This window comes from Mobula hypostoma, chromosome 31, assembly GCF_963921235.1.
Source record: "Mobula hypostoma chromosome 31, sMobHyp1.1, whole genome shotgun sequence".
NCBI classification, from domain to species: domain Eukaryota; kingdom Metazoa; phylum Chordata; class Chondrichthyes; order Myliobatiformes; family Myliobatidae; genus Mobula; species Mobula hypostoma.
Genome location: NC_086127.1, coordinates 2,503,962 through 2,528,565, shown reverse-complemented (window position 1 = coordinate 2,528,565; position 24,604 = coordinate 2,503,962). Strand labels below are relative to the sequence as shown.

Sequence of the window (24,604 nt, the reverse complement as noted above, 5' to 3'; positions counted from 1 at the left end):
TGCCTTATGGGTCTGATTGCATTTTTTGAGGATGTGACGAAACATACTGATGAAGGCAGAGCCGTAGACGTAGAGTATATGGATTTTAGCAAGGAATTTGATAAGGTACCCCATGCAAGGCTAATTGTGAAAGTAAGTAGGCATGGGATCCAAGATGACATTGCTTTGTGGATCCGGAACTGGCTTGTCCACAGAAGGCAAAGAGTGGTTGTAGACGGGTCATATTCTGCATGGAGATCGGTGACCAATGGTGTGCCTCAGTGATCTCTTCTGGGATTAATAAATAACATGGATGCGGAAGTGGAGGGATGGGTCAGTAAATTTGCTGATGACACAAAGGTTGAGAGTGTTGTGCATAGTATGGAGGGCTGTGAGAGTTCAACGGTGGAGACTGATAGGTTGAAAAACTGGGCTGAGAAGTGGCAGATGGAGCTCCACCCAGATAAGTGTGAGCTTATTCATTTTGGTTGGTCAAGTATGATGACAGAAAATGGTAAGATTCTTGGCGGTGTGGATGATCAGAGGGATCTTGCGGTCTGAGTCCATAGGACACTCAAAACTAATACGCAGGATGACTGTGTGGTTAAGAAGGCATACGGTGCATTGGCTTTCATTAGCCGTGGGTTTGAGTTTAAGAGCCGGCAGGTAATGTTGGATCTATATAGGATCCTGGTCAGACTACACTTGGAGTACTGTTCTCAATTCTGGTCGCTTCACTACATGAAGGATGTGGAAACCATAGACAGGGTGCAGAGCAGATTAATAAGGATATTTCCTTGATTGGGAAGCAAGCCCTATGAGAATAGAATGAGTGAACCCGGTCTTTTCTCCTTGGAGCGACGGAGGATTAGAGGTGACCTGATAAAGGTGTACAAGATAATGAGAGGCATTGATCGTGTGGATAGCTCGAGGCTTTTTCCCATGGCCGAGATGGTTAGCACGAGAGGACATTGTTTTAAGGTGCTTGGAAGTAGTTACAGAGGAGATATCAGGGTACGTTTTTTTTTTACACAGAAAGTGGTGAGTGCGTGAAATAAGCTGCCGGCAGCGGTGGTGGAGGCGAAAACGATAGGGTATTTTAAGAGATTCCTAGATAGGTACATGGAGATTGGAAAACATAGAGCTGTGGATAGGTCCATGTAGTCCTAAGGTAAGGACATGTTCGGCAAAGCTTTGTGGGCCGAAGGGCCTCTGTTGTCTGTAGGTTTTCTATGTTCCTATGTTTCTAAATATCCTCCTCGCTGATGATTCAACACTGGTGCACCCAATAGGCGTGTGCTTAGCACGCTGCTCTACTCTCTATATCCACATGACTGTCTGGCTAGATATAGCTCAAATACCATTTATTGATTTGGTGACGTTACAGCCGTTGTTGGTCGAATCTCAGGCGAAGACGAGAGGGTGTAAAGGAGTGATGAATGCCAACAGGTTGAGTGATACCGCAACAACAGCCTTACAGTCAAACTCAGTAAGACGAAAGAGCCGATTCTGGACTTCAAGAAGGGTAAGACGGAGGAACACATACCAAGTTTCATAGACGAATCAGAAGTGGGTAGAGTGAGTAGTTAAACGAACGTGGTTGTCATGGTTTCTGAGTATCTAACCTGGTGCCAATATATAAGTGCAGTTATAAAAAAGGCAAGACAGCGGATATACTTCATTAGGAGTTTGATGACATTTGGCAGGCCAACAAATACACTCAAAACCTTCTATAGTTGTACTGTGGAGAGCATTCTCACAGGCTGATCACTGTCTGGTATGGAGGGGCCACTGCACAGGACCGAAAGAAGCTGCTGAGGGTTGTAAATCCAGTCAGCTCCAGCTCGGATAGTAACCTACAAAGTACCCAGGACATCTTCAGGATTCTGTGTCTCTGAAAGGAAGCGTCCATTATTAAGGACAACCAGCACACAGGGCATGGCCTTTTCTCCCTGTTACCATCGAGAAGGAGGTACAGAAGCCTAAAGGCATACACTCAGCGATTAAAGAACAAATTTTGATAGACAATAAGTGTCGGATTAAAGCGTACTGACCAACTACCCTTCTCCCATCCTTTGATGTTGCAGGCTTTTCGTCTCTCAAGCCAGTTACCCGATCTTTATCGGTCATTTCTGTAGCCTCGGCGTCACCTTCGTTACTCGCAACGTGCTAATCTTCGGTACGTCTTATTTTCTCTTTTTCTACAATATCTACTACTAGTTCTACAGTTTGTATCGCACCTTTGTCAGACTCATTTACGCTGGCAGGTTGTTCTAATATTTCTGGGTCATGATCTGACGCCATTCTGGCAGTGATCCCTCCAAATCCTGCAGATAAATTTTAAATGCAATAAGGGAATAACATTTACACAAACAGTTTCGATCAGTTGCGACAAATAACGTTAAGGCTTGCGATATTAACATACTTAATATTTATGAAATTTAAATTTGGCAGGAGAATTCAATTACCATCGGATTTAGAGTGAGGCAACACTCGTCTGTTTGATACGAGCACCACAGTTTCAAACCGGAGATCTACACTTTTGTTGTGAGTTCTACTGTTCTAAAATACTCTGTCTCTGAAGCCGCTGGACGTACATTTTTAGCATTGTTTCATCTGTGTCTCCCTGTACCTGCTCATATAGCGGTCAGCTCTAACCTGCCTTTGACGTTTGCTGCACCGAGTTAATACTTCACCGGGATCAGAGTGCAAAGCAGTAATGCCGGACGCTATTAACAAGAATGTGAAACAAGCTTGAAACCAATCGTATTATTAGGTACAGGTAAGGTCTATCTAAAATCGGCTCATCTTGTCTTCGGTGTCAGTTCTCTGCAACTCTCAGTTCCCCATTTGTCGAAGTCTGATCTACCATCAATTTAGATTTATGTCTGATTCTGCCCGTGACTGCATTGCAGGGTCGAAACTGATATCGATGTCGTATCAATAGATTTTGAAGCGAAATGGAACTTGTCTGCTCTCGTTTTGTTTGTCGGACGTTTTCTCAAATCATTGGTATCGTGGGATAGCTTCTTAGCGTCTACAGATTTTACCAGGTACGTTTTCCGGTTTTATCTGTGAGCTCAGGATCATTTCAGGATGACTTACTACGCTGCCTGTCCAACTCTTCTGTTCATTTGTAAACATTCTCTCTCTCTCAGCCATCGCTGTAAATGTGCTACAGACTTGTTAAACAGGAAGGCTGCAGAACAGAGATTGCAACGAAGATAATGCAGCATGAAGTGCGTTGCGCTGTTTAAAGAAGTACTAATCGAAGGAAGTGCGAGAACTAAACAAAGTAATTAGTGTATTTACATCTGAAGCAACGGCAGATCCAGTATCAACGTCAGGATGCTGTTCATCGACTATAGCTCGCATTTAATACCATCATTTCCACAATCTTGACTGAGATCTTACAGAACCTGGGCTCCCGTAACTCTCACTGCAATTGCATCTACGACTTCCTAACCGGAAGATCACAGTCTGTGCGGATCGGTGATCACATATCTTCTTCGCTGACGATCAACACTAGAGTGCACCTCAGGAGTGTGTGCTCAGCACACTGCTCTACTCTCTATATACACATGACTGTGTGGCTCGACACAGCTCAAATACAATCTATTGATTACCGACGATACAAGCATTGTTGGTAGAATATCAGGAGGAGACGAAACGGTACAGAGGAATGAGGAATGCCAACTCTTGTAGTGATGCCGCAGTGACAACCTGGCACTCAAAGCCAGGAGGATGAAAGAGCTTATTGTGGACATCAGAAAGGTTAAGAAGAAGGAACACATACCAATTTTCATAGAGGTATCAGAAGTGGAGAGAGTGAGTAGTTTAAAGTTGCTAGGTGTCAAGACCTGTGACGATCTCACCGGTTCCCAACATATCGATGCCGTCATAAAGAAGATGCCGTCAGCGGCTTTACGTCACTTGGAGTTTGTTGAGATTTGGCTTGTCAACAAAAAACTTCTATAGATATACTATGGATAATCTGCTGACCGGCTGCATCATTATCAGGTATGGGGTGGGGCTACTGCACATGACCGAAACAAACTGCAGAGGGTTGTAAGTTTATTTGGCTCCATCTTGGGTATTACCGTACAAAGTACCCAGACATCTTTAAGAATCTGTATCTCAGAAAGGCAGCGTCTATTATTAATTACTGCCAGCACCCAGGGCATGCCCTTTTCTCACTGTTACCGTAGGGTAGGAGGTCAAAAACCTGAAGTCACATACTCAGCGATTCAATAAAAGTTTCTTCCGCTCTGCCATCCGATTCCTAAATGGGCATTGAACCCTTTGACAATACCTCCCTTTTTTAATCTACAGTCTTTCTGCTTTTGGACGATTTTTCATCTATTCAACATACGTATAACGTAATTGATTTATTTATTATTATTAATATATGTTTTTGTTTTTTCCTTATTATTTAGTACATTAAATTGCTGCTGCTAAGTCAGCAATTTTCACGTCACATGCCGATGATAATCAGCCTAGTTCTGATTCTGATTCTGATTCTGAAATTTCTGGTCATGGGATTTTCACGAGTAAAATCGTCGCTGAATTAATAATAGGTTAAAGACTCGGCATTTCGGATATATCTGTTGGAATTCACAGAGTAATGTACCAGCAAATTTGAACTTCGTTAGAATAGTGTGTTACTATATTGCCTCCCTCACCGTCGGTATCAACATGGTGGTCATCATCCGCAGGTCCTCTTTCCGCATTGTCGACAGCTTCTCCTTCTGTTGCTATTCTCTCTGGTATATTGCCGTCTGATTCATTGCCGGTGTCAAGATTTTCTTTCATTTCTGTGTCAGAACGGGAATCGGATAGGAATTAAAACGTTTGGATAACTGGAAACTTTTCTCTTAGCTGGTAAAGCAGGGGCGCCGGACCAACAGTACCCTGAAGAAATTTTAACAATTTAAATGAGGGCTCATCGGGACGACGCGATAAGGCTCCTGCAAAGTACCCAGGACATCTTCAGGAATATGTGTCTTAGAAAGGCAGCGTCCATTATTAAAGACCAACTGCACACAGGGAATGACCTTTTCTCACTGTTACCATCGGGCTGGAGATGCAGAACCTTGAAAGCCGACACTCTGTGATTCAGGAACAGCTTCTTCCTCTCCACCGTCCGATTCTTCAATGGGAATTGAAACCTTGGACAATACCTCCCTTTTTTAATCTACAACATTTCAGTTTTTTTTTGCACGATTTTTAATCTACTCAACATACGTATAATGTAATGGATTGATTGTTTTATTTATTTATTACAGTTTATATGTATCTTTTTTTCTATATTATGTAGTACAATTAATTTTTACTGCTAAGTTAACAAAGGTCGCGTCACGTGCCGGTGATAATAAGCCTGACTCTGATTCTCAACTTCTTGTAATGGGAATTTCTCCAGTGAAACTGTGCAGTGAATTAACAGTAGAGTAACGACTCTGCAATTCGGATAAATATGGTGCAATTCACTGAGTAAGCTGTCACTTCGTTACAGCAGTGCATTCGATAACTACCCACTCACGTTCGTTGTCAGCATGGCGCTCGACATCCGCAGGTCCTCTTTTCGCATTGTCGAGAGCTTCTCCTTCTGTTGCTATTCTCTCTGGTATATTGCCGTCTGACTCATTGCCGGTGTCAAGATTCTCTTTTCGATCTGTGTCAGACCGGGAATGGGATAGGAATCAAAACGTTTGGATAATTGGAAATTTCTCTCTAGGCTGGTAGATCAGAGGCGCAAGACAAATTGCTGCTACAACGTCCGTCCTATTTCAACAATGTAGATGAGGGTGCATCGGTAAAACCCGATAGAGTGAATGACGGACGAAGAACATTATTTTTGTCACGGGTGCGCGGACTAATTGGGAAGGAAACTGCAGTTAACGTGCAGTAATTTTCAGGAAAAGTGACTGCAAATGAAGAAATATGACGGAAAATGCAGGCTATCAAGCGATTGGCTGTGGACCGTGTGTCAACCTGTATCGCAGAGAACTGCTGGAATACAAATTGCATCTACATGTCCGGCAGATATCCACTAGCAACTTCTATCTGCTTATTCAAAGAAATAAAAACGAAGCGCCTGCTTCATTTGTAAAGGATTTCGAAAGACAATCAATATCGGATTGAAACTTACTCACCAACTATTCTTCCTCCATCCTCCGATGCTGTAGGCTTTTCGTTTCGCAAACCAGTTACCCGCTCTTTACCGGTTATTTCTGTAGTATCGGCTTCATTTTCGTTACGGGCTCCGTGCTTATCTTCGGTACGTTTTGATTTCTCTTTTTCGACAATATCTTTTACTAGTTCTGATTCTTGTATCGTACCTTTGTCAGACTCATTTACACTGGCAAGTTGATCTATTGTTCCTGGGTCGTGATCTGTCGCTATTCTGTCAGTGATCTCGCCAAATCCTGCAGTTAAATTTTAAGTACAATAAGGGGGAAAAAAAAACATTGAGAGAAACACTTCGGATCGGGTGCGAGAAATAACGTCATTTGGAGTTTGAGGAGTTTTGTGTTTTCAACAATACACGTAAAAACTTCAATAAATATACTATGGATAATATTCTGAGGGGCTGCATCACTGTTTGGTATGGGGCGGGGCAACTGCACAAGACCGAAAGAAGCTGCGGAGAGTTGTAACTTCAATCGGCTTCATCTTTGGTACAAGCCTACAAAGTACCCAGGACATTTTTTAGGAATCTGTGTCTCAGAAAGGCAGTGTCCATTATTCAGCACCGCCAGCACCCAGGGCATGCCCTTTTCTCACTTTTATCATAGGGTAGGAGGTAAAGAACCTGAAGGCACAGAGACAGCGATTCAAGAACAGCTTTTTGCAGTCTGCAAACCGATTCCTCTATGGGCATTGAACCCTTGGACAATACCTCCCTATTTTTAATATATAATATTTCTGTTTTTGCACGACTTTTAATCTATTCAACATACGTATAAAATAATTTATTATTATTATTAACATTATTATTATTATTAATATTTTATTTATATATTTTCTTCCTTATTATTTAGTACGTTAAGCTAACGCTGCTGTTAACAAATTTCACGTCACATGCCAATGATAATCAACCTAGTTCTGACTGACTCTGATTCTGAAATTTCTTGTCATCGGAATTTCACGAGTAAAATCATCGCTGAATTAATAATAGATTAAAGACTCGGCCATTAGGATATACCAGTTGCAATTCACAGAGTAATCTATCAGCTATTTTGTAATTCGTTAGAAAAGTGTCCCCCTCACTTTCGTTATCAGCATGGTGTTCATCAACCGCAGCTCCTCTTTTCGCATTGTCGACAGCTTCTCCATCTGTTGTGTTTCTCTCTGGTATATTGCCGTCTGATTCATTGCCGGTGTCAAGATTTTCTTTGATTTCTGTGTCAGACCGGGAGTGGGATAACAATTAAAACGTTTAGATAACTGGAATTTTCTCTCTTAGCTGGTAGAACAGAGGCTCTGTAAAAATTGTTCCCTGAAGGTACGGCTACTTTAACCATTTAAATGAGGGCGCATCGGGACGACGCGAAAAGGCACCTGCAAAGTACCAAGGACATCTTCAGGATATGTGCCTGAGAAAGGCAGCGTCCATTATTAAGGACCACCTGCACACAGCGAATGACCGCATCTCACTGCTACAATGGGGATGGAGATACAGAAGCCTGAAAGCACACATTCAGTGATTCAGGAACAGCTTCTTTTGAACATACAACATAGAACACAGTACAGGCCCTTCGGCCCACAATGTTGTGCCGACCCTCAAACACTGACTCCCATATAAGCGCCCACCTTAGATTCCTCCATATACCTGTCTAGTAGTCTTTTAAACTTCACTCGTGTATCTGCCTCCATCACTGACTCAGGCAGTGCATTCCACGCACCAACCACTCTCCGAGTAAAACACCTTCCTCTAATATTCCCCTTAACTTCCCACCCCTTACCTTAAAGTCATGTCCTCTTGTATTGAGCAGTGGTGCCCTGGGGAAGAGGCGCTGGCTATCCACTCTATCTATTCCTCTTATTATCTTGTACACCTCTATCATGTCTCCTCTCATCCTCCTTCTCTCCAAAGAGTAAAGCCCTAGCTCCCTTAATCTCTGATGATAATGCATACTTTCTAAACCAGGCAGCATCCTGGTAAATCTCCTCTGTACCCTTTCCAATGCTTCCACATCCTTCCTATAGTGAGGTGACCAGAACTGGACACAATACTCCAAGTGTGGCCTAACCAGAGTGTTATAGAGCTGCATCATTACATCGCGACTCTTAAACTCCATCCCTCGACTTATGAAATCTAACAACCCATAAGCTTTCTTAACTACCCTATCCACTTGTGAGGCAACTTTCAGGGATCTGTGGACATGTACCCCGAGATACCTCTGCTCCTCCACACTACCAAGTATCCTGCCATTTACTTTGTACTCTGCCTTGGAGTTTGTCCTTCCAAAGTGTACCACCTCACACTTCTCCGGGTTGAACTCAATCTGCCGCGTCTCAGCCCACTTTTGCATCGTATCAATGTCTCTCTGCAATCTTTGACAATCCTCTACACTATCTACAACACCACCAACCTTTGTGTCGTCTGCAAACTTGCCAACCCACCCTTCTACCCCGACATCCAGGTCGTTAATAAAGATCACCAAAAGTAGACGACCCAGAACAGATCCTTGTGGGACACCACTAGTCAAAATCTTCCAATCTGAATGTACTCCCTCCACCACCACCCTCTGCGTTCTGCAGGCAAGCCAATTCTGAATCCACCTGGCCAAACTTCCCTGGATCCCATGCCTTCTAACTTTCTGAATAAGCCTACCGTGTGGAACCTTGTCAAATGCCTTACTAAAATCCATATAGATCATATCCACTGCACTATCCTCATCTATATGCCTGGTCACCTCCTCAAAGAACTCTATCAGGCTTGTTAGACACGATCTACCCTTCACAAAGCCATGCTGACTGTCCCTGATCAGACCATGATTCTATAAATGCCTATAGAGCCTATCTCTAAGAATCTTTTCAACAGCTTTCCCACCACAGACGTAAGGCTTACTGGTCTATAATTACCCGGACTACCTTCTTTAAACAAGGGAACAACATTCGCCTCCCTCCAATCCGCCGGTATCATTCCCGTGGGCAACGAGGACATAAAGATCCGAGCCAGAGGCTCAGCAATCTCTTCTCTCGCCTCGTGGAGCAGCCTGGGGAATATTCCGTCAGACCCCGGGGACTTATCTGTCCTAATGTATTTTAACAACTCCAACACCTCCTCTCCCTTAATATCAGCATGCTCCGGAACATCAATCTTACTCATATTGTCCTCACCATCATCAAGTTCCCTCTCATTGGTGAATACCGAAGAGAAGTATTCACTGAGGAGCTCGCTCACTTCCACAGCCTCCAGGCACATCTTCCCACCTTTATCCTTAATCGGTCCTACCTTCACTCCTGTCATCCTTTTTTTCTTCACATAATTGATGAATGCCTTGGGGTTTTCGTTTACCCTACTCGCCAAGGCCTTCTCATGCCCCCTTCTTGCTCTTCTCAGCCCCTTCTTTAGCTCCTTTCTTGCTTCCCTATATTCCTCAATAGACCCATCTGATCCTTGCTTCCTAAACCTCATTTATGCTGCCTTCTTCCTCCTGACTAGATTTTCCACCTCACTTGTCACCCATGGTTCCTTCACCCTACCATTCTTTATCTTCCTCACCGGGACAAATTTATCCCTTACATCCCGCAAGAGATCTCAAAACATCGACCACATGCCCATAGTACATTTCCCTGCAAAAACATCATCCCAATTCACACCCGCAAGTTCTAGCCTTAAAGCCTCATAATTTCCCTTTCCCCAATTAAACATTTTCCTGTCCTCTTTGATTCTATCCTTTTCCATGATAATTATAAACGCCAGGGAGCGGTGGTCACTGTCCCCCAGATGCTCACACACTGAGAGATTTGTGACCTGGCTCGGTTCATTACCTAGTACTAGATCTAGTATGGCATTCCCCCTCATCGGCTGTCCACATACTGTGACAGGAATCCATCCTGGACACACATAACAGATTCTGCCCCATCTAAACCCTTAGAACTAATCGGGTACCAATCAATATTGGGGAATATTGATCTAATTCTCACTGGGCATTGAAGTCTTGAATAAAACCTCCCTTTTTAAAATCTACAGTATTTCTGTTTTTTTTTTGCACGATTTTTAATCTATTCAACATATTTCTAATGCATTTGATTGATTGATTTATTGATTTTTTATTTATTACAGCTTATATTTACCTTTTTTTTCTATATTATGTTGTGCAATGTATTGTTACTGCTAAGTTAACAAAGTTCGCGTCATGTGCCGGTAATAATTAGCCTGATTCTAATTCTGAACTTCTTGGAATGGGATTTTCTCGAGTAAAACTGTTCTGTGACTTAACAATAGATTACCCACTCTGCAATTCGGATAAATATGGTACAATTCACAGAGTAAACTGCCAGCTGTACTGCACTTCGTTACAATAGGGTCTTCTATGATTATCCCCTCACCTTCGTTGTCAGCATGGTGCTCGACATCCGCAGGTTCTCCTTTCACATTTTCGACAGATTCTCCTTCTGTTGCTATTCTCTCTGGTATATTGCCGTCTGATTCATTGCCGGTGTCAAGGTTCTCTTCTACATCTGTGTCAGACCGGGAATGGGATAGGAGTCAAAACGTTTGGATAATTGGAAATTTATCTCTTGGCTGGTAGATCAGAGGCGCAAGACAAATCGTTCCTACACCGTACGTCCTGTTTCAACAATTCAAATGAGGGCGCATCGGTACAACCCGATAGAATGAACGACGGGAGACGAGGTTTATTTCTGTTGCGTCTGCACTGTCTAATTGAGACGGAAACTGCAGTTACGTACAGTAATTTCAGGAAAAGTGACTCTAAATGAAGAAATATAGCGGAAAATGCAGGCTATAAAGTGAACGGCTGTGGGCCGTGTCCCAACCTGTATCGTCGAGAAACTGCCGGAATACAAATGGCATCTTTTTGTCCTCATATCATACATATCTGGCAGATATCCACTAGCAAACTGTCTCTGCTTATTCGAATAAATATAAACTAAGCCCCTGCTTAATTTGTAAAGGATTTTGAAAGACAATCACTATCGGATTTAAGCTTACTCACCAACAATTTTTCCCCCATGCTCCGATGTTGTAGGCTTTTCGTCTCGCAAGCCAGTTAGCCGATCGTTATCGAGCATTTCTGTAACCTCGGCTTCACTTTCGTTACTGGCACCGTGCTTATCTTCGGTACGTCTTGTTTTCTCTTTTGCTACAATATCTTCTACTAGTTCTGTATTTTGTAGGGCACCTTTGTCAGACTCAGTTACGCTGTCAGGTAGTTCTATTGTTTCTGGGTCGTGATCTGATGCTATTCTGTCAGTGATCCCGCCAAATCCTGCAGTTGAATTTTGAATACAATAAGGGAATAACAAAGAGAGAAACACTATGGATCGGGTGCGAGAAATAACCTATGGGCTTGCGATAGTAGCATACCTAATATTCCTAATATATAAACTATGCAGGGGAGTTCAATCACCGTTCGATTCGGAGGGAGGGAGAAAAACAATCGCCCGTTTGATACGAGCTCACAGTTTGATCCCGAGATTTTCCCTTTTATTGTGAGTTCTCCCGTTTTAAAACACAGTGTCTGTGACGCTGCCGGATGTGTATTTTCAGCAATTTTTCATCTGTGTCTACCTGTGCCTGCGTATATGAGAATCAACTCTAATGAGATTTTGTCTTTTGGTGTACTGACTTAATAGGTCGCACGTATCAGAATGTAAAGCAGGAGGGCAAGACGTTATTACCAAGAATGGGGAAGAAACTTCCAGCCAATTGCTGTATTCGGTGTTGATAAGATCTGTCTAAAATTATTATTATGATAATTGGCAATTCCTGTCACGGCGCTCGGAAAATCGGTCTCTCAACTCATGTCCTGTTTCATCAATGTAAAGTAGGGCGCAATGGGAGAACTCAATTTAATTTACGTCCACGGGCGAACTGTATTCCTGTGATGGCTGGGCAGGCATATTGAGTAGGAAAGGATTATTAACGTACGGTAACTCTCAGGAAAAGAGACGGAAAATGATGAAATATATATGGAAATATTAGATAAAATCGGAGTGTCTGTTGCGGAGTGTCAGCATATATCGGCGGTAAACTGCCGGCACAAAAGTGGCATATATTTCTCGTCTCAGATCCCGCCTGTCTGGCAGAGGTCCAATGGTAGTTTCCTCTGCTTATTTACGTATTTACGTCTTTTCAATGAATTTTGAATCATAGTGGAACTTGATTTCCGTCCATCTTAGTCGGACGTTTTTCCAAATTATCAGTATGATGGGATAGCTCCTTAGCTTCTACCTTATTTACCACGTCTTCTTCTGGTTGTATTTCTTGCAGTATACTGCCGTCTGATTCATTGCCTATGTCAAGATTTTTCTGTGTCAGACCGGGAATGGGATAGGGATTAAAATGTTTGGATAACTGGAAATTCCTCTCTTTGCTGAAGGAGCAGAGGCGCTCAACAAATCAGTCCCTCAACTTACATCCTATTTGAACAACATAAAGGAGAGCGCATCGCGACAACCCGTCAGACAGGACCACCGACCAAGAACTCTATTCCTGTTATGGCTGCGCTTGGTTATTGCGTCGGAAAGGATTATTAACGTGCAGTAACTCTCAGGAAAAGAGACTTAAAATGATGAAATATGTAGGAAAATGTTAGCTACAGTTGGGGTGTCTGTTGGGGGACTGTCAACATATATCGCGGGGAACTACCGGAACAAACGTGGCATCCTTTTGTCTCCACACATCCTACCTGTCCGGCAGAGATCCACCAGCAATTGACCTCTGTTTATTGAGATTAAAAAAAAAACGAAGCGCCTGCTTAATTTGTAAAATTCTTCGAAACGTAATCAGTGTCTGATTAAAGTTTACTCACCACCGATCCTTCGCTCATCCTCCGATGTGCCTGATTTGTCGTCTCGTACGCCAGTTACTCGATCTTTACAGCTCATTTCTTTAGCCTCGGCTTGACTTTCGTGCTTAACTTCGGCAGGTGTTTTTTTCTCTTTGTTTACAACGTCTTCCTCTCTTTCTATATATCGCAGAGCTCTTCTGTCAGACACATTCACGCTGGCAAGTTGCTCTTTTGCCTCTGTTTCTTGTTCTGCGGCCATTCTGCAAGTGATCCCGCCATTTCCTGCAGGTAAATAGTAATCATAATAAGGAAGCACTAACTAGAGAAACACTTTCGATTATCGGGATCAGGGAATAACAGTGTGGACTGCGGTAATGATACACTTCATATCCATGATATATAACCTCGGCAGGAAAGTTCAATTACCATCGGATTCGTAGTGAGGCAACACTCGTCTGTTTGATACGAGCACCATATTTTGAAACCGGAGATCTTCCCTTTTGTTGTGAGTTCTACTCTTCTAAAATACTCTGTCTCTGAATCCGCTGGACGAACCTTTTTTTTTTTAGCATTATTTCTACCGTGTCTACCTGTACCTGTCTATATAGCGATCAATTCTAACTTGCCTTTGCCTTTTGATGCACGGAGTTAATATGTCACCGGTATCAGAGTGCAAATTAGTAATACCGGCCCCTATTAGCAAGAATGTTGAATAAGCTTGAAACCAATCGCAGTATCAGGTATAGATAACGTCTATCTAAAATCGGCTGAAATGGTCTTCAGTGTCAGTTCTCTGCAACTCTCAGTTCCCCATCTGTCAAAGGTTGATCTACCATCAATTTACTTTTAAGTCTGATTCTGTCCGTCTCTACATTCGAGGATGGAAACTAATATCAACGTCTTACCAATAGATTTTCAAACACATTAGAACTTGATTTCCGTTCGTTTGAGTCGGACGTTCTCTATTTCTCAGTAATAGCTGTAAATGTGCTACAGACTTGTTAAATAGGAAGGCTGAAGAACAGAGATTGCGCCGAAAAAATGCAGCATGAATTGCGCTGCGCTGTTCACAGCAGTGCTAATCGAAGGAAGTGCGAGAAAAAGAAAAAGTAATTGGCGTATTTCCATCTGCAGAAACGGCGGACTCAATAACAATGTCAGGTGCTGTTCACAGACTATAGCACGCATTTAATACTATTATTTCCATATCGTGACTGAAAAGTTGCAGAACCTGGGCCTCTGTAACTCTGACATGCAATTGCATCTTCAACTTCCTAACCGGAATATCACAGCCCGTGCGGATCGGTGATAACATATCGTCTTCGCTGACGATCAACTCTGGCGCACTTCAGGGGTGTGTGCTCAGCACACTGCTCTACTCTCTATATACACATGACTGTGTGGCCAGGCACAGCTCAAATACCATCTATTGATTTGCCGACGATAGAAGCATTGTTGGTAGATTCTCAGAAGGTGCCGAGAGGGTGCGCTGATGCCGCTGCGACAACCTGGCACTCAACGTCAGGAAGGCAAAGGAGCTGATTGTGGACATCAGAAGGGTTAAGACCAAAGAAAACATACCAATTTTCATAGAGGGACCAGAAGTGGAGAGAGTGAGTAGTTTAAAGTTCTTAGATGTCAACACCTTTGGCGCTCTAACCCGTTCCCAACATATCGATGCAGTCATACATAAGCCACAACAGCGGTTATACTTCATTTGGTGATTGAGCAGATCTGGTGCGTCAACAAATGCACTGAAAAACTTCTACATATGTACCATGGAGAATATTCTGACAGGCTGCATCACTATTTGGTATGGGGCGGGGCTAGTGCAGGAGACCGAAAGAAGCTGCAGAGAGTTGTAAATCCACTCAGCTCCATGTTGGGTACTCGCCTACAAAGTACTCAGGACATCTTCAGGAATCTGTGTCTCAGAAAGGCAGCGTCCATTATTAAGCACCGTCAGCACCCAGCGCATGTCCTTGCCTCGCTGTTACCATAGGGTAGGAGGTAAAGAACCTGAAGGCACAGACTCAGCGACTCAAGAACAGCTTCATCCGAACTGCCATCCGATTGCTAACTGGGCATTGAACCCTTGGACAGTACCTCGCTTTTTTAATGTGCAGTATTTCTTTTCTCGCACAAATTTTAATCCATTCAAATACGTATAATGTAATTGATTTATTTATTGTTACTTTTATTATTATTATTAATACTTATATTTTATTTATTTATTTTCTTCCTTATTATTTAGTGCATTAAACTGCTGCTGCTAAGTTAACAAATTTCACGTCAGATGCCGATGATAATCAGCCTAGTTCTGATTCTGATTTTGATTCTGACATTTCTTGTCACTGGATTTTCACGGGTAAATACGTGCGCTGAATTAATAATAGATTAAAGACTCGGCCATTCGGATATATACGGTGCAATTCACAGAGTAAACTATCAGCTATTTTGTACTTCGTTAGAATAGTGTCTTACTATAATGTCCCCCTCACCTTCGTTATCAACAGGGTGGTCATCATCCGCAGGTCCTCTTTTCGCATTGTCGACAGCTTCTCCTCCTGTTGCTATTCTCTCTGGTACATTGCCGTCTGATCCATCGCCGGTGCCAAGATTTTCTTCTGCATCTGTGTCAGACCGGGATTGGCATAGGAATTAAAACTTTTGGATAACTGGAACATTTTCTCTTGACTGGTCGAGCAGAGGCGCAAGACAAATCGTTCCTGCAGCGTACGTCCTATTTCAACAACTTAAATGAGGGCGCCTCAGTACAACTCGATAGAATGAATGATGGAAGACAAGCTTTATTTCTGTTACGGCTGCCCGGGCTAATTGAGACGGAAACTGCACTTAACGTGAAGTAATGATCCGGAAAAGTGACTACAAATGAAGAAATATGACGGGTAATGCAGACTATAAAAAGATGTCTGTGTACCGTGTGTCAACCTGTATCGCCGAGAACTGCCAGAATACAAATGGCATCTTTTTGTCTCCTCAGATCATACATGTCCGGCAGATATCCACCAGCAACTTCTCTCTGCTTACTCAAATAAATAAATCGAAGCGCCTGCTTAATTTGTAAAGGATTTCGAAAGACAATCACCGTCCGATTAAAGCTTACTCACCAACTATTCTTCTCCCATCCTCCGATGTTGTAGTCTTTTCGTCTCGCAAGCCAGTTGCCCGAACTTTATCGGTTATTTCTGTAACCTCGGCTTCACTTTCGTTACTGGCACCGTGCTTATCTTCCCTACGTCTTGTTTTCTCTTTTTCTACAATATCTTCTACTAGTTCTACATTTTGTATCGCGCCTTCGTCAGACTCATTTACGCTGGCAGGTTGCTCTAATGTTTCTGGGTCGTGATCTGACGCTATTCTGTCAGTCATCCCGCCAAATCCTGCAGCTAAATTTTAAATACATTCAGGGAATAACATTAAGAGAAACCCTTTGGATCGGGTGGGAGAAATAACATTTGGGCTTGCGATAATAACGTACTTCATATTCATTATATAAAAACTAGGCAGGAGAGTTCAATCTCCATCCGATTCGGAGGGAGGGAGGCAACAATCGCTGTTTGATACGAGATCACAGTTTGAAGCCCGAGATTTTCCCTTTTATTGTGAGTTCTCCCGTTGTAAAACGCAGTGTCTGTGACGCTGCCGGATGTGTATTTTTAGCAATTTTTCATCTGTGTCTACCTGTGCCTGCGTATATGAGTATCAACTCTAATCAGACTTTGTCTTTTGGTGCACCGACTTAATAGGTCGCAGGTATCAGAATTGGAAAGCCGGAAGGCAAGACGTTATTACCAAGAATGGGGAAGAAAAACTTCAAGCCAACAGCAGTATTCGGTGTTGGTAGGCTCTATCTAAAATTATTGTTTTCGATAACTGGGAATTCCTCTCAAGGCGCTCGGAAAATCGGCCTCTTAACTTATGTGCTGTTTCAGCAATGTAAAGTAGGGCGTATTGGGAGAACTCAATTTAATGTACATCCAAGGGCAAACTGTATTCCTGTGATGGCTGCAGAGGCATATTGAGTCGGCAAAGATTATTAACGTGCTGTAACTCTCAGGAAAAGAGACGGAGAATGATGAAATATATATGGAAATATTAGATAAAATCGGAGTGTCTGTTGCGGAGTGTCAGCATATATCGCTGGTAAACTGCCGGCACAAAAGTGGCATATATGTGTCTTCTCAGATCCCGCCTGTCTGGCAGAGGTCCACTAGCAGTTTCCTTCTGCTTATTTACGATTTACGTCTTTTCAATAAATTTTGAATCATAGTGGAACTTGATTTCCGTCGGTCTTAGTCGGACGTTTTTCCAACTCATCGGTATGAAGATAGCTTCTTAGCTTCTACCTTTTTTACCACGTCTTCTTATGGTTGTATTTCTTGTAGTATACTGCCGTCTGATTCATTGCCTATGTCAAGATTTTTCTGTGTCAGACTGGGAATGGGATAGGAATTAAACTGTTAGGATAACTGGAAATCCCTCTCTTTGCTGAATGAGCAGAGTCGTTCAACAAATCAGTCCCTCAACATACATCCTACTTAAACAACATAAAGGGCAGCGCATCGCGACAACCCGTCAGACAAAAAACCGACGAAGAACTCTATTCCTGTCACGGCTGCGCTTGGTTATTGAGTCGGAAAGGATTATTAACGTGCAGTGACACTCAGGAAAATTGCTTGCAAATGATGAGATATGTAGGAAAATGTTAGCTACAGTCGGGGTGTCCGTTGGGGGAGTGTCATCATATATCGCGGGGAACTGCCGGAACGAAAATGGCATCATCTGGTCTCCTCAGATCCTGCCTGTCCGGCAGAGATCCACTCGCAATATATTTCTTCATATTCAACTAAATATCCAAATGCCTGCATAATTTGTATTTTCTTCGAAACACTATCAGCGTCGAATTAAAGCTTACTCACCACCGATCCTTCCACCAAACTCCGATGTGCCTGGCTTGTCGTCTCGCACGCCAATTTCCCGATCTTTACCAGTCATTTCTGTAGCTTCGGCTTGACTTTCTTGCTGATCTTCGGCAGGTGATTTTTTTCGCTTTATCTGCAATATCTTCGTCTCTTTCTATATTTTGCAGGGCGCTTCTCTCAGACATATTCACGCCGGCAAGTTGCTCTTTTGCTTCTGAATCCTGTTCTGCGGCCACTCTGCAAGTGATCCCGCCATTTCCCGCAGGAAAATATTAAATGGAATAAGGGAGTATTATCCAGAGAAACACTTCCGATTATCGGGTTCAGGGAATTGCAGTTGGGCTTGCGGTAATGATGCACTTCACATCCAATAATATATAAACTTGGAAGGAGAGCACAATTACCATCAGATTTGGAGTGAGGCCACACTCATCTGTTTGATACGAGCAGCACAGCTTCAAGCCCAAGATCTTCCCTTTTGTTGTGAGTTCTAATGTTCTAAAATAGTCTGTTCTTGAAGCCGCTGGACGTACACATTTACCTGTACCTGTCAATATAGCGATCAACTCTAACCTGCCTTTGACTTTTGCAGCACCGAGTTAATATGTCACCGGTATCAGAGTGCAAAGCAGTAATGTTAGCAAGAATGTGGAATAAGCTCGAAGCTAACCGCAGTATCAGGTATAGGTAAGGTCTATCTAAAATCGACTCATCTTGTTTTCTGTATTCTCTGCAACTCTCAGTTCCCCATCTGTCGAAGGTTGATCTACCATCGATGTACTTTTATGTCTGATTCTGTCCGTCGCTACATTCGTGGGTCGATACTGATATCAACGTCGTGTCAAGAGAATTTGAAACAGAGTGGAAATTGTTTGCCGTCCTTTTGAGTCGGGCGTTTTCCCAAATCATTGGTATCTTGGGATAGCTTCTTATCGTCTACACATTTTACCACGTACTTTTTCCACTTTTATATGTTAGTACAGGACATTTTAGGATGACTTACTACGCTGCCTATCCAACTCGTATGTTCATCTGTAAACGTCTCCCTCTCTCTCAGTACTAGCAGTAAATGTGCTACAGACTTGTTAAACAGGAAGGCTGCAGAACAGAGATTGCAACGACAAAATCAGCATGAAGTGCACTGCGGTGTTTAAAGCAGTACTAATCCAAGGAAATGCGAGAACTAAAAAGGTAATTGGCGTATTTACATCTGAAGCAACGGCAGACGCAATATCAACGCCAGAATGCTGTTCACCGAACATAGCTCGCATTTAATACCATCATTTCCACAATCCTGACTGAGAAGTAACAGAACCTGGTCTTCTGGAACTCCCACTGTAATTGCATCTTCGACTTCCTAATCAGAATATCACAGTCCGTGCGAATCGGTCGTCTTCGCTGACGATCAACACTAGTGCACCTCGCGGGTGTGTGCCCAGCACTCTACTCTACTCCCTATATACACAGGACTGTGTGGTTCGGCACAGCTCAGATACCAGCTATTGATTTCCGACGATACAACCATTGTTGGTAGAATGTGAGAAGGAGACGAGACGGTGCACAGGAGTGAGATATGCCAACTCGTGTAGTGATGCCGCAGCGATAACCTGGCACTCAGCGTCAGGAAGATGATAGAGCTCAGTCTGGACATCAGAAGGATTAAGACAAAGGAACACATACCCATTTTCAAACAGGGATCAGAAGAGGAGAGAGTGAGTAGTTTAAAGTTCCTAGGTATCAAAAGCTCTGACGATCTAACGCGTTCCCCACATATCGACGCAGTCATAAACAAGCCGCGGTTTGAGGAGATTTGTATTTTCAGCAAATACACCTAAAAAACTTCTATAGATATCCTATGGATAATATTCTGACAGGCTGCGTCACTGTTTGGTATGGGGCGGGGCAACTGTACAAGACCGAAAGAAGCTGCAGAGGGTTCTATATCCAATGGGCTCCATCTTGGGGACTAGCCGACAAAGTACCCAGGACATTTTTAGGAGTCTGTGTCTCAGAAAGGCAGCGTCCATAATGAAGTACCGCACGCACCCAGGACATGCCCTTTTCTCACTGTTTCCCTCTGGAAAGAGGGAAATGTAAGGAACCTGACGGCACATACTCAGCGACTCAAGACCAGCTTCTTCCGCTCTACCATCGGATGCTAAATGGGCATTGAAACCTTAGACAATGCCTCCCTTTCTTAATATTCAATATTTCTCTTTTTGCACTATTTTTCATCTATTCAACATACTTATAATGTAATTGACTGATTCATTATTATTATTATTAAATTTTATTTATTTACTTCCTTATTATTTAGTGCATTAAACTGCTGCTGCTGTTAACACATTTCACGTCAGATGCCGATGATAATCAGCCTAGCTCTGATTCTGATTCTGATTCTGAAATTTCTTGTCATGGGAGTTCCACGAATAAAATCGTGCGCTGAATTAATAATAGATTAAATATCGGCCAGTCGGATACATACGGTGCAATTCACAGAGTAAACAATCAGCTATTTTGCACTTCTTAAGAATAGTGTCTTAGTATAATATCCCCCGCCCCCCCCTCCCCACCTTCGTTATCAGCATGGTGGTCATCATCCACAGGTCCTCTTTTCGCTTTGTCGACAGCTTCTCCTCCTGCTGCTATACTCTCTGGTATTTTGCCGTCTGATTCATTGTCGGTGTCAAGATTCTCTTCCACATCTGTGTCAGACCGGGAATGGGACGGGAATTAAAACGTTTGGATAACTAATTTTCTCTTGGCTGGTCGTGCAAAGGCGCAAGACAAATTGTTGTGCAACGTACGTCCTATTTCAACGATTTAAATGAGAGCGCATCGCTGCAATCCGATAGAATGAACGACGGACGACGAGCTTTATTTCTGTCACGGCTGCACGGTCTAATTGAGACGGAAACTGCAGTTAACGTGCAGTAAATGTCAGGAAAAGTAACTGCAAATGAAGAAATATGACGGAAAATGCAGGCTATAAAGCGACCGGCTGTGGACCGTGTGTCAACCTGTATCGTCGAGAAACCGCCGGAATACAAATGGTTTCTTTTTCCCTCCTCAGATCATACATATCTGGCAGATATCCACCAGCAACTTCTCTCTGCTTATACAAATAAATTAAAACGAAGCGCCTGCTTAATTTGTAACGGATTTCGAAAGGCAATTACTGTCGGATTAAGGCTTACTCACCAACAATTCTTCCCCCATCCTCCGCTGTTTTTGGCTCTTCGTCTCTCAAGCCACTCACCCGATCTTTATTAGTCATTTCTGTAGCCTTGGTTTCACTTCCGTTCGTGGCACCGTGCTTATCTTCGGTGCATCTTGATTTCTCTTTTTCTGCAATATCTTCTACTAGTTCTGTATTTTGTAGCGCACCTTTGTCAGACTCATTTACACTGGCAGGTTGTTTTACTGTTTCTCTGTCGTGATCTGACGCTATTCTGTCAGTGATCCCGCCAAATCCTGCAGTTGAATTTTAAATACAATAAGCGAATAACATTGAGAGTAACAATTTGGATCGGGTGTGTGAAATAACATTTGGGCTTGCGATAGTAACGTACTTAATATTCATAATATATAAACTATGCAAGAGAGTTCAATCATCATCGGATTCGGAGGGAGGCAACAATCGTCCTTTTGATACAAGCCCACAGTTTGAAGTCCGAGATTTTCCCTTTTATTGTGAGTTCTCACGTTCTAAAATGCAGTGTCTGTGACGCTGCCGGATGTGTATTTTTTGCATTTTTTCATCTTTGTGTGCCTGTGCCTGCGTATACGAGTATCAGTTCTAATCAGACTTCGTCTTTTGGTCCACCGACTTAACAGGTCGCAGGTATCAGAGTGTAAAGCAGGAAGGCAAGACGTTATTACCAAGAAAGGGGGAATAAACTTCAAGCCAGTCACAGTATTCGGTGTTGATAAGCTCTATCCAAAATTATTGTTTGGATAATTGGGAATTCCTCTCAAGGAGCTCGGAAAATCGGTCCCTCGACTTATGTCTTGTTTCAACAATGTAACGTAGGGCGCATTGGGACAAGCGAATTCAATATACGAACAAAGCCGAGTTGCATTCCTGTGATGGCTTGGCAGGCTTGTTAAATCGGAAAAGATTAGTAATGTGCAGTAACACTCAGGAAAAGAGACTGCAAATAATGAAATATGTAGGGAAGTGTTAAGTACAAACGGCGTGTCTGTTGCGGGAGTGTCAACGTATATCGCCGGTAAACTGTCGGAACAAAAGTGGAATCTTTTTGTCTCCTCCGATCCTGCCTGTCCGGGAGAGTTCCACTAGCAAGTTACTACTGCTTATTTACGTCTTTTACGTCTTTTCAATAAATTTTGAATCATAGTGGAACTTGATTTCTGTCCGCCTTAGTCGGACGTTTTTCCAAATCATCAGTATCGTGGGATAGCTCCTCAGCTTCTACTTTATTTAACGCGTACATTTTCCGTTTTAATCTGTGAGTTCAGGATCCTGTTTTGATGCTATACTCGGCTACTTTCCCGACTTTTACATTTATTTGTCAACGTACTCTCTCTCTCTCTCTCTCTCTCTCTCTCTCTCTCTCTCTCTCTCTCTCCGTCTCTCTCTCTCTCTCTCTCTCTGTCTCTCTCTCTCTCTCTCTCCGTCTCTCTCTCTCTCTCTCGTCTCTCTCTCTCTCTCTCTCTCTCTCTCTCCGTCTCTCTCTCTCTCTCCGTCTCTTTCTCTCTCTCCGTCTCTCTCTCTCTCTCTCTCTCTCTCTCTCTCTCTCTCTGTCTCTCTCTCTCTCCCCGTCTCTCTCTCTCCGTCTCTCTCTCTCTCTCTCTCTCTCTCTCTCTCTCCGTCTCTCTCTCTCTCTCTCTCTCTCCGTCTCTCTCTCTCTCCGTCTCTCTCTCTCCGTCTCTCTCTCTCTCTCTCCGTCTCTCTCTCTCTCTCTCTCTCCGTCTCTCTCTCTCTCCGTCTCTCTCTCTCTCTCTCCGTCTCTCTCTCTCTTTCTCTCTCTCTCTCCGTCTCTCTCTCTCTCTCCGACTCTCTCTCTCTCTCTCCCTCTCTCCGTCTCTCTCTCTCTCTCTCTCTCTCTCTCTCCGTCTCTCTCTCTCTCTCCGTCTCTCTCTCTCTGTCTCTGTCTCTGTCTCTGTCTCTCTCTCTCTCTCCGTCTCTCTCTCTCTCCGTCTCTCTCTCTCTCTCTCTCTCTCTCTCTCTCTCTCCGTCTCTCTCTCTCTCTCTCTCTCTCTCTCTCTCTCTCTCTCTCTCTCTCTCCGTCTCTCTCTCTCTCTCTCTCTCCGTCTCTCTCTCTCTCTCTCTCTCTCTCCGCCTCTCTCTCTCTCTCTCTCCGTCTCTCTCTCTCTCTGTCTCTCTCTCTCGCTCCGTCTCTCTCTCTCTCTCTCTCTCTCTCTCTCTCCGTCTCTCTCTCTCTCTCTCTCTCTCTCTCTCTCTCTCTCTCTCTCTCTCTCTCAGTATTAGCTCGAACTGTGCTTCAGGAACTTTTTTAAATAGGGAGGCCGCAGAACAGAGATTGCGATGAATAAATGCAGCACGATGTGTAGGTGCGGTGTTTTGTTTTAAAGAAATACGAAACCACGGAAGTGCGACGAAGAACAAATAACTGGTGTGTATCTGAACTTCTTGTCACTGAAATTTCTGGAGTAAAAACGTACCGTGTCAACAACAGATTAATGACGTAATTCGGATTTATATTTTGCAATCCTCAGAGTAAACTGTCAGCTGAACTGTACTTCGTTAGAGTAGTATCTTTCCATAACATCTTCCTCACCTTCGTTATCAGCATGGTGCTTAACTTCCACACGTCCTCTTTTCTCGTTTTCGACGTCTTCTTCTGGATGTATTTCTTGTAGTATATTGCCGTCTGATGCATTGCCTATGTCAAGATTTTCTGTGTCAGTCCGAGAATGGGACAGAAATTAAAATGTTTGGATAACTGCAAATTCCTCTTTTTGCTGATAGTGCAGAGGTGCAGAATAAATCAGTCCCTCAACTTACATCATATTTGAACAATATAAAAGAGAGTGCATCGGGACAACCCATCAGACAGGACAACCAACTAAATAACTCTATTCCTGGTATGGCTGCACTTGCTTATTGAGTCGGAAAGGATTATTAACGCACAGTAACTCTCAGGAAAAGAGACTGTAAATGATGAAATATGTTGGAAAATGCTAGCTACAGTTGGGGTGTCTGTTGGGGGAGTGTCAACATATATCGCGGGGAACTGCCGAAACAAAAATGTCATCTTCTTGTCTCCTCAGATCCTGCCTGCCCGGCAGAGATCCACACGCTATATATTTCTACTTATTCAAATGAACAACGACACGCCTGATACATTTGTAAAGTGCTTCGAAACACAAGCAGTGCCGGATTAAAGCTTACTCACCTCCGATCCTTCCCCCAACCACCGATGAGCCTGGCTTGACGTCTCGTACGGCAGTTACCCGATCTTTACCGGTCACTTCTGTAGCCTGGGCTTGACCTTCGTGCTGATCTTCGGCAGGTGATTTTTTCTCTTTGTCTACAATATCTTCGTCTCTTTTTATATAGTACAGGGTGCTTCTGTCAGACATATTCACGCCGGCAAGTTGCTCTTTTACTTCTGATTCTTGTTCTGCGGCCATTCTGCAAGTGATCCCGCCATTTCCTACAGGAAAATATGAAATAGAATAAGGGAGGAGTACCCAGAGAAACAC

General features: G+C 43.2%; 1 protein-coding gene across 15 annotated transcripts in view; it reads right to left on the bottom strand.

Moving 5' to 3' along the window:
- The window catches only part of LOC134339996 (uncharacterized), a 147,507-nt gene that overhangs the window by 47,318 nt on the left and 75,585 nt on the right, over window positions 1-24,604 (bottom strand). For 7 of the 15 annotated variants that reach the window (XM_063036837.1, XM_063036838.1, XM_063036842.1 and 4 more), the window contains exons 15-26: window positions 24,295-24,555; window positions 23,677-23,796; window positions 21,113-21,385; window positions 20,485-20,616; window positions 15,467-15,598; window positions 12,987-13,247; window positions 11,169-11,441; window positions 10,540-10,671; window positions 7,249-7,380; window positions 6,132-6,404; window positions 5,519-5,650; window positions 4,662-4,793 (exon numbers count right to left, since the gene is read on the bottom strand). In XM_063036837.1, the coding sequence (XP_062892907.1) occupies window positions 4,662-4,793; window positions 5,519-5,650; window positions 6,132-6,404; window positions 7,249-7,380; window positions 10,540-10,671; window positions 11,169-11,441; window positions 12,987-13,247; window positions 15,467-15,598; window positions 20,485-20,616; window positions 21,113-21,385; window positions 23,677-23,796; window positions 24,295-24,555 (2,253 nt within the window). Of the gene's footprint in view, window positions 1-2,219; window positions 2,307-4,661; window positions 4,794-5,518; window positions 5,651-6,131; window positions 6,405-7,248; window positions 7,381-10,539; window positions 10,672-11,168; window positions 11,442-12,986; window positions 13,248-15,466; window positions 15,599-20,484; window positions 20,617-21,112; window positions 21,386-23,676; window positions 23,797-24,294; window positions 24,556-24,604 lie in introns of all 15 variants that reach the window. The other 8 variants (XM_063036840.1, XM_063036839.1, XM_063036848.1 and 5 more) reach the window with 8 other exon arrangements.